Source organism: Colius striatus, chromosome 8, assembly GCF_028858725.1.
Source record: "Colius striatus isolate bColStr4 chromosome 8, bColStr4.1.hap1, whole genome shotgun sequence".
Taxonomy (NCBI): domain Eukaryota; kingdom Metazoa; phylum Chordata; class Aves; order Coliiformes; family Coliidae; genus Colius; species Colius striatus.
Genome location: NC_084766.1, coordinates 10696486 through 10706495, shown reverse-complemented (window position 1 = coordinate 10706495; position 10010 = coordinate 10696486). Strand labels below are relative to the sequence as shown.

Below are 10010 nucleotides of genomic sequence, written 5' to 3'. Positions count from 1 at the left end.
ATGGCGGACAGCGCCAGCGAGAGCGACACGGACGGCGCCGGCGGCAGCGGCGGGGGCGGCGGCCCGGCGGGGGCGATGACGGCGGGCGGCCCGGCGGCGGGGCCCGGCTCGGGGGCGGCGGGCGGCGGCTCCGGGGGCAAGGCGGGCGGGATCGTGATCTCGCCGTTCCGGCTGGAGGAGCTGACGAACCGCCTGGCCTCGCTGCAGCAGGAGAACAAGGTGCTGAAGATCGAGCTGGAGACCTACAAGCTCAAGTGCAAGGCGCTGCAGGAGGAGAACCGCGACCTGCGCAAGGCCAGCGTCACCATCGTGAGTGCGGGCGGCGCCGCGCCGGGCCCGGCGGCGGGCGGGCGGGGGAACGGGGGTGCCCCGCCGCGGGGGTGTCCGTGCAGGGCGGGCCCTGCCCTCAGCCGCCGCCCTCCCCTCAGCCGTGCCCCGGCCTTCCCACCCCGCCGCCTCCCGGCGCGCCCCCGCTCGCCACCCTCCAGCTCCCTCCGGGTGCGGCGGTTGAGGCGAGTTTACCTCAGGCGGGCCCGGCTGTCACTGCGACCCGTCCGGGTAGGGGGGGCGGAGAGGCAGGTGGGGTCACCCCGCGCCCTTCGCGCCGTCCCCGGGCCCTCAGCGGGTATCGGGGGCCTGGAAGAACCAGAAGGGAAACCGGCGCGGAACCGAGGTGGTTCCCCCGCCACCTCGGACCCGCGTGGCCGGCCCGGCTCTCGGCCGGGAAGCAGCCGTGCCGCCCCTGCGCCCGCCTGCCCGAGCGGCGAGGGCTCAGGAAGGGGCGGGTCGGCAGGGTGTTGAGGTAAGGAGCAATGAGGGCCACGCAGAGGAAAGGCGATGCTGGATGTTCCCTGAAGTTTCTCAAAGTAGAGATTTTCTTCCAGTGGAGGTAATCTGCGGAGATTACGGATTATCTCCTGAGCCGTCACCTCGTCGGCCGCTGTGCAGAAACAGCGAGTTGCGGGATAGCGTCTCAGTCGTGAGGAAGTGTGATTTGTTGGTACCGTTTCGTAGCTGCGGTATTTCAAGAGTTTATTTACCAACTTATTTAAAAAAACAATGCGAGTATCACACTCTACTGTGTCCCAGGAAATGCTACTGGAGCACTGCAAGGATAACTTAGAATTTAACATCATTTTGTATGATGCCATTAGGCATCAATCCTCAGTAAAACGTGTGTGAAAATGCAGTGAATATGACATTGTTTTCTTCTTCTATGAGTTGTGAGTTTAGGAGTTTAGGTTAGCGGGGGGGCTTTTGCAAATTCAGTGGTTATGGTTATCTTTAGATGGTGCAACAATCATGGCTTGCATTCAGACTAAGTAGGTAACATGTTAAAGACCAATTCAAGGTAACCCCTCGTGTGACTTGCATACACTGTCCTTCCTGTTCATCCTTGCCAGTGCAGATGGAGATGCTTGGAGGGAAACTGATTCTACCTCCATATGCTGGTTTGCTTCTCATCTGATTTTTCATGGGAGTTACTTTGTTACAAACATAATGCCTATTTTATTGATAATATTTTTTTTTCACTGTCAATATATCAAGCAAAGAAATGGAGCTTGTCTGGGCAAACCTCTCATCTGTTCCCGGTTGTAGGCATTCAGTGTCTAGCAGGATGTGGGCCGGAAGAATGCATGAAATACAATACAGAAGTAATTTATTCAAGGATGACAAATAGTGCCAGTTGGGGAAACGTGTGCTTTGTTAATACTTTACGAGAAGAGAATGTGTCTTAATTTGGTAGCAGTGGAGTGCCTTCTAATGTTGAAAGGGGCTAAGGCATCTTGTCAGTCAGACATTTTCTCTTTGCCTATTAGAAAGGCATTATTCTGAACCCCTCGTTAGGTGTATTGTTTGTAAACAACTTGTCATGTTTGTATGCATTAAGGTTCCTCAGGTACTTGCTCTAGGGACTGGTTATCTTAGATTTTCATGAGATTTTAATTTGTAAAAAGGATGTATTTTTCTTAAATCAAAAACTCGATCTGTGTGGTTTTGACGTCTTTGATAGAGGGAGAAAAGGCATTAGACTCTTATAGCAACCTGTAGGCTGTCTGGAAAACTGGAATCTTTAGCAGATGCTCTGTCTTTGGTATCCTAAACTATGAGTGCAACTGAGTAAACCACTCCTAATTCAGCAAGTGGCGAAATAATGAATGCAAAACATAACTTTTTTTTTTAGGCAACTGAGTCTTTGTGCTGTGGTTTACATAGTCGGTAATGTAAACATATTTGCAGTCAAAATACTTTTGTCTCGCTCTGGAATACAGGTGACTGGAGATGAACTTTATTGAAATGTTGAAATATGTGCCATTTGCATGTAAATGTAATTAAATAGAAAGTTTTCTGATTTTCTCTATTGTGATTCTAAACCCTAATCAACTTACTCCTCCGCCAGCCAGCTCCAGCTATTCACTGTGCTGGCAGACAGGTGTTTCATGCCAGTTTCCTGTTGTAGACCTTGTAATGTCGCGAATCAGCTTTGATTTTTATCAAGTGTTGAGGATGAGCTCTGAAGCGCAAATGAAACTGACAGGTAGCCAAAATAGCAGGTGAAATGATTAAACCTGTGTGCTGCAGATGAAGGTGACTCCTCACACCACGTGGCTTTTTGTTTATGCTCTGTCTTCACTTTCTGTGGTGCTTACTGTTGTTTTTACTGGTTTTGAGTATTTCCCCTTTTAGATTCACCAGGTAGAAAGCAATCATCTTCCTCTTTCCTCTTGAGTCTGTGCTGGTGTAAGTGTTAATATGACATCATCTCTGTGTTTGTGCATAGCGTCATTGGTGTCAGTGTGGATGTGTAGAGTTTGGGAATTAATAGCTTGCCACATAGTATCCTCTTATGTCTCTGTTGTTGCTAACCCTTATGTCAGAGGGTTGAAAATAAGCATTAATTAAGTGTAGAAGACCTACATTAGGTAGTTGCACTTGGAAAATTGACTGAGAAAAGATATTGACGTGGCAAGCTTCTATGCTTGCTAAATTCATAAGAACTGTCATCTAAAACATGTGAAAACAGATGCTGCTTTAATACTGAAATTGGTAAAACTAGTTTGGACTAAGTGTACCTCTAAAAAGGACATGCAAACTCTACTCCTTCCAGTAGCCCGAAATGCAAATGAAATGATGGTGTTGCTGATCTGGAAGACTGTGAAATTAAGTAAATATATGTGATAACACTATCTCACTTACTATATTGGTACCAAACTGTGAGGGAAGGAGCAAAGTGGGGAGAAAGGTAAATTTCAAGTGCTATCTAGCAGTGCAAGAGCATTATAAGATGTAAAGCTTCAGATCAAGTATAAAGAAGAAAGAACTAAGATCACTTGACCCATTTGCAGAGACTTCAGTGTTTGTTATGTATTTTGCAATTTTTAATTGTCTGATCTCACGGTATGTTTCTGCAAGGCCTTTTTTAGGAAGTGCAACGGATGGTGCCTGGGTTGGGAAAAACACCTGAAGGTCTGAAATGCTATATACTTGAGATGTGAAGTAGTGAATTTCGGATATAGTGCTGCATTACCAGGTTTTTTATGTGAACCTCTTGATTTTTTTTTTTTTTGTTATGAAAAAGGTCTGCATAGGACATGTTGTGTTTAATAGACTAAGTTTGGGTCAGCACAACTTCTCTAATTAACTGAGAGTACTTTCAAAACTAGTGGGGGGCGAGGGGGTGACTGCTTTTCAGTAGATCAAATTGTCACGTGTGGCAAAAGATGAAATGATTCAGCTGGTTGTAGCTATATCTTGGTCAGGAAGTTTCTTTTGCAGTTGATAGAACTTGGACTTACAGCTTTTTTTCCTACTTTTCAGTGTTTGATGTAACAAAGTCATCCTATTTAAAAGAAAGCCGTGTATCCCTTAACTGATACTGAAGCATTTTGGTTTTCTTTGTTACTATTTTGAACTGTCAGGGCTCATACAAACAGAACGCTTTTAATAACAGAGAGTTTTAGTCCCTGATTGCTACAGGTACATACATGCTTACTCCTGGATATTATATTCAGTAATTTAACTCATGTAAATTTACCTAATCAGGCATCTTCTGTTGTGGTAGAAAATTAAAGTAGAAAAAGGTCTTATTCTGTCATTTATTTAATTTTTTAACTGTAGTGAAGTTACTGTATTTGAGAAACTTCTGTTTTAAAATGGTCCTGCTCCAGCATTCTTAATGTAGCAATTTTAGTGTGTTGTAGCACGGATTTTCACGAGACAGCTTTTCAGTGTTTTTCTTCTAGCAATTTGCACTGTAGGGAATGGAATTATCCTAGAAATCCCATTTTGTGGTGCTGTGTGGATGCCCAACAGGATCATCAATTCAGATGAGACAATCCAATTCCAAATGCTAATGTCATAAGTAACTGTCCTGGGACAGTAACACTGGGATGCTCTTTTTTTTGTGGACTTGCCAGGAGTTATCAGTGTCTGATAAAGACTGCTACAGCACTGGCTGTAGGGGCATGGGGATGTGGGACTGCTGGATGCTGTCATGGCTTATGGCTGGCAGGATTTTACTCTGAAACCTCTGCTGCCCTTATCTCTGTGGTTAAACTTGCACCTCTGCACCTTCGTGCTCACCTTCACTGTTTTTATTCCCTGAGCTCTGACAGAGGGCAGTTGCATCTCCTGTCTTCTTAGTCTCCTCTGTGTTGCTCCAGAGCTATATGAACATCTTCCCACCAGTTGGTAGAGACAAAGGAAGAAAAAACCTTACTCGTCTCCTATTTCTTTGGTGCTACTCACAAATCCAGAAGAAATTTTTTGCTTTCAATAACAGCCATCTCCTGAAAAGAAACAGACTTTCTGGGACCTGCAGATTGGAAAAAATCCTGTGTGGTATTGTAGACTTGTTACAGCTTTCTCAATAAACAATCAACTTTAGATCTTGGAAATACATATGATTTTAGCATTTTGATCGCAAGGAAGTGTGTACTGGGTTTTGTGTGTGGATGTTTGCATGAGGTCTGCTGTCATGAGCCTTCATGGAAAATGTCAGCCTGGATAGATAGCTTGGGGAAGTGAATGAATGAGTGTGCTGTGTTTGAAAATCCCCTGAAAAAGTGCTTTTTAATAGCTCTTTTTCTTTCCTGAAGTTTGCACCAGAATTTCACAGCAGAACACCTGTTTCAGTACAGAATATGCCTATTAATAGTAGAAGAAAGGGCAGGGTAATCTTAACTGTATTGAAGTACAGACCTCTGAAAGGACCTCACTTAAGGGCATGGGGATGGATGAAAGAGATCAATTAGCAGTTAGAAATAAAAAGCAAACCAAGAAAGCAAAGAAATTAATGTATTGAAAGAGGTATCTGTAAGTGTTATGTCCTCTTTAAAATAAAGTTGATCTTGCTTGTGTGAGAGAGGCATTGTCTTCTGTAGGTGAAAGAAACTTGTTTAGGGCTTTTATATCCAGCTGGATGCTTGTAACTGTAGTTTGTAGCCAGACTGAATAAAAAAATATCTCAAAAAGAACTTTAGAAATTCATTGCTTACCCACTTTTTAGAGTAAAGACAACATTGTTGCTAAGATCAACAAATTCATGCACAATGAAACTCCTTCCAGAATTTTTCAGGAAGAGCAGAGGCATAGGAAATGAGTGTCTTGCACTCCAGTTTTACATTTGCCTCAGGTTCTGAAGAAGTTTCTGTTGAGCTCCTACACAAAGTCTGTAAAGGAAAAAGGAGGTGTAATCATGCACTTTAGTGTTAACTGCTTTGGCCCTTAGATGAGTATGCTAAAAGCAGTGCTCCTTGCTGCACCGCTGGCAAACTAATAGTAAAGTATGTTATTGTCTGCTTTCATTTCGTAGTGATGTCCAGCCACTGGCACGTTGAGTTCCCAGGGAAAAACATTGTTGATGTGGTGGTTATGCACATTACCACTTGTCTGTGTTGTAGGCTGTCTTTAATGCTGGTTAAAAAACAGACAAAAACCCACAGAAAAAGTCATAACGTTTCTGAACTTGATTCCAATAGTTAATAAACAGGCATGCTTGTACTTTCAGGGAGTTTGAGGTTTCAGAGTTATTAAGTCATCTGCTTTGATTTGTGTCACATCTTATTTTTCCTGAGTCATTCTTGCACTGGATCTTATAACTCATATTGAAATGTGTCTTTGGGAGGCATATCCACTGTTAATTCCAAGACTCACAGAGCTGAAGAACCATTGTGCTTGGAATGATTCTGATGTCCTGCCTTTGGTTCTCCCCATCTGCTTTGTCAAGGCCAAGCTGTTGGTTCCTGCTTTCAGGCTCTAAGATGCTGGAAAAATGTTCTGGATCAAAAAATGCTGTGTTTAGATAATATACAGATCTCGTCTAAACACTCTTTCCTCTTTAAAATTTGCACAAATGTTTTTGATAACTTATTTTGGAACTGACTCGTTTATTTATTTGTGTTCATCTCATATTGTCAGTTTCTTCCATGAGCTTACTCTTGTGTACTCTGGCTATTTTGGCAGAGATCAAGTAGCATGCCTGTGCCTCTTCCAGGTCTGATTTGTACCGCTGGGTTGTCCAGAAGCACTTGATTTGGTGCTAATAATTGTGGAGCCATAGTCTCAGAGAAAGATATTTTCCCCAGTTCTGGTATTTTTTTGAGGCTGTCTTCTGTAACCCCTGATTTTCTTTGCAGAATGGTACCAGCCCCTTAAGTTTCTGCGTGCCCCTCCCTTCTCCATATCAATATCACCAGAGCTATGTTCAGAAGCAAAAGTAGGCTGTCTCTCTGGACCTTGGGGTACCAGTTCGTGTCACAGCATCATACATGAAGCTAATACAGAAGTGGTCTTTGTTCCTTCTATCCATGTCCATTCTCTGAGGGAATCCCTTGGGTTGTGGAGTTGGCCTTTTTTTTTTCTAGTTTGTTTTAAATTAATTTATTTCAAATGAAACAAAACATGAAAGTATCTGTTCTGCGTGGTTGTCTTTTACCATCTTGCTCATCTCAGGCTCCCAGAGTTTATCATAAGATAAGAAGAGTACTTACACTGAAGAATAATGTACAGTACATGCTTAGTACATGTTGATGTGAAATTTCCAGTAACACTTTCTACCAAGGAGTATTTTTGAGTTCAGTAAGCCATTCTGGAAATCCTGCTCTATATGTTGATTATAGCTATTTTTAAATAATGTGTGACGTATTACTAAACAAGGAAGTCATATGGATGCCATATACACATTCCACACCTCTGTGGTTATCTTTATTACAAATAGTCCCTGGCTTAAAGATGATTCTATGCTTATCTGCCACAACTTGTTCTCTGTAAAACCACACTGAATGACCATTTTTATGTTTGTCCTTTACACACTAAATTAATTTGTTTCCAGTGTTGACATTGTGTTGATACCGAACTGTGATTACCATCTCTGTCTTGCTTGCCTTTAAATATTACACAACAGCTCTACTCTTTTTTTTCTGTTACTTTTTTGATGTTCCTGTGTTTAATGGTGGCATGTCCATAGGAATACCAGGATATTACTCTCAGTTACTTTAGATATGAGAGTGTAATAAGAACTGAGATTTTTAGAGTACATTTGTGAATTTTTAATAATGCAAAGTTCCTGATGTTTCTGTGGGCCCAGTATTCTGCATAAATAGTAATTTTGCTTTTGTCTTAAGAGAACTTCCTCATTGAGATTGTATCTTGACTTGTATGTCAGAATGGGTTTGTCATCAGCTTTTATTTTAAGAACGCAGTTTAATGTCAGATTTGAACATATACTGAGACTACTGGCCATTTTTTCTTAGTGTATCTCTGGTTACTTAAAAATATTTTGAAGGAGAGAGTTGTTTTAGTTTTTTCTGCATTGTGCACATAACAGGTTTGCTTTCATTGAAGGGAAAAAAAAAATCATAGAATCACAGAATGGTAGGGGTGAAGGGACCTTTAGAGATCATCTAGTCCAACCCCCCTGCAGAAGCAAGTTCACCCAGATCAGGTCACATAGGAACATGTCCAGGCGAGTCTTGAAGACCTCCAAGGAAGGAGACTCCACAACCCCTCTGGGCAGCCTGTGCCAGGGCTCCCTCACCCTCACAGTGAAATAAGAAAAAATTATGTTTAAGTGGAACTTTTTGTGTTCCAGCTTCATCCCATTACCCCTTGTCCTGTTGCTATCTACCATAGAAAAAAGGGATGTCCCAACCTCCTGACACCCACCCTTTAGATATTTATAAATGTTAATAAGATCTCCCCTCAGTCTCTATTTCTCCAGACTAAACAGCCTCAGTTCCTGTAACCTTTCCTCATAAAAAAATATTCCTGTATACTGCTGCTCTATATCTGCTGGAAATTTTTAATGAATTTTATTTTTCCCCTCCCTAATACAGTACATGTTGCTCGTCCAAATGAGTGTTCCCAACAACAAGAGTGTTGCATTGTTCACATCTGCTGGTTTAGATGGTAGAGTACAACGTTAGGGTTTTTATAAGTTCTAGCACTGTTGCTAATCCCAGCATTGGAAAACTAGTATAAACAAGATTTCTGAACAAATTTCAAAATCTAGAAGTTCCGTACTTCATTTTAGTTGTGGGTTTGATTATAGTGAAGTTTGAATTTTAATGCTGATTTCAAAGGATAAGGGAAAGTGATTTTAAAAATATTTTTTATCATTTTTTTCAAGAGTAGATGTATAGTCTGGTTTTTTTTGCACTTGTTAATTCTGTTTACTTTTCCTCATTGCTTGTTTCCTTCTACTGCTGATACTAACTTCAGTTGTCAGGCAACTGGACTTCTGGGGAAGTCTGCAGGAGGATCTCATAAACAGATCTTGAAATGTGATTGGAATGAAGAAACAAGATAGTGCTCTCCTCCAATGGAGAGAAAATTGTCATCAGTAAACGTCTGATGTATTTCAGGTTAGCCTGATAAAAGTGAATGAAACATTTGCTTTACTGCTCTTTTTTGGCCTGGAGGATAGGAAGAAGTTGCTGCATTTAGCAGCAGAGCAAAAGGTGAATCCTTTCTGTCATTTTCTTAAAGAATAAAAAAAAACCCAAACCAAAACTGAAGGAGAAAAATAGGGACAAAATGTACAGAATTATGCACAAAATGTACTGAATTATGCACAGGACTTAGGATCTAAACAGAATGAATGGAAGAGACAAAGACATGGTCTAGAAGAGAGGCAAAAAGTACAACATAAAGCGAATTTCCATGGGTCTGTAATGGAAAACATTCCTCTGTTGTCTTGCTTCCAGTGCAGCAGCCTGGGAACGTCCAGAAGGGAAAATCTCAAGTTCTGCTTCTTCAGTCAAGTCCTTCTGTCTGGCTGAAGAGCTTTCATTAGGTGATCTGCTATTGTCCCATTTCAATGTACAAGATGAGAGAATGAAGTAAAAATGAAGGCAAGGTGTTTGAGGTGGGCTATTCTATAGCAAAAGTGCAAGTGCAAGCAGGAAACTCCAAGTACAAATTACACATGTGCAGGTTTCACATCTCTCTGTGGGGTGCAGAGACTCCTTCACATAAGCTAAACCAAAATATTTACAGAAACATTGAAATAATTTTCAAGTTTTCAGTTAAAATACAGACATTGTAGGCTAATTGTTGCCTATGGGGTCAGTCCTTTCAGCTCCTGAGAGTCCTCTGTCACTTCATGCCTTTCATTGCAGCAGTTTTGTTGTTGAAAAAGAAGGTATTCTCCCATCTTATCAACCGAGACTCTTTACTGATGGGTAACTCCTAGGATAAGGCCTTTTTTACCCCTCTCAAGTATGAATTTGACTTGGAAATGTAGTCTTCTGTGCATTAATCCAGTACCCACAATCTGTTTCTCAGTTTGGGATAGGCTTAGTGAGGTAGGTGACTAGCTCTTCATCTCTACTGTAGATCGAAACAGCCTAGTAGTGTTTCAGCTATCTGTAAAGTTTCTTCAGGTGTTTTCATTCTTTAAACTGCCTAAAAATGTGATGTTTTTTCTTATTTCTGTAAAGTGAAGGTTTTTTTAAGCTCCTTTATTGTTGTTTGTGCTAGTTGTATGTAAAACTACTACCACATATATA

At 41.7% G+C, this 10010-nt stretch overlaps 1 protein-coding gene across 1 annotated transcript in view; it reads left to right on the top strand.

Moving 5' to 3' along the window:
- The window catches only part of CCDC6 (coiled-coil domain containing 6), a 51248-nt gene continuing 41238 nt past the window's right edge, over positions 1–10010 (top strand). The window contains exon 1 of the mRNA XM_062001546.1: positions 1–309. Coding sequence (XP_061857530.1) covers positions 1–309 — 309 coding nt within the window. The remainder of the gene's footprint in view (positions 310–10010) is intronic.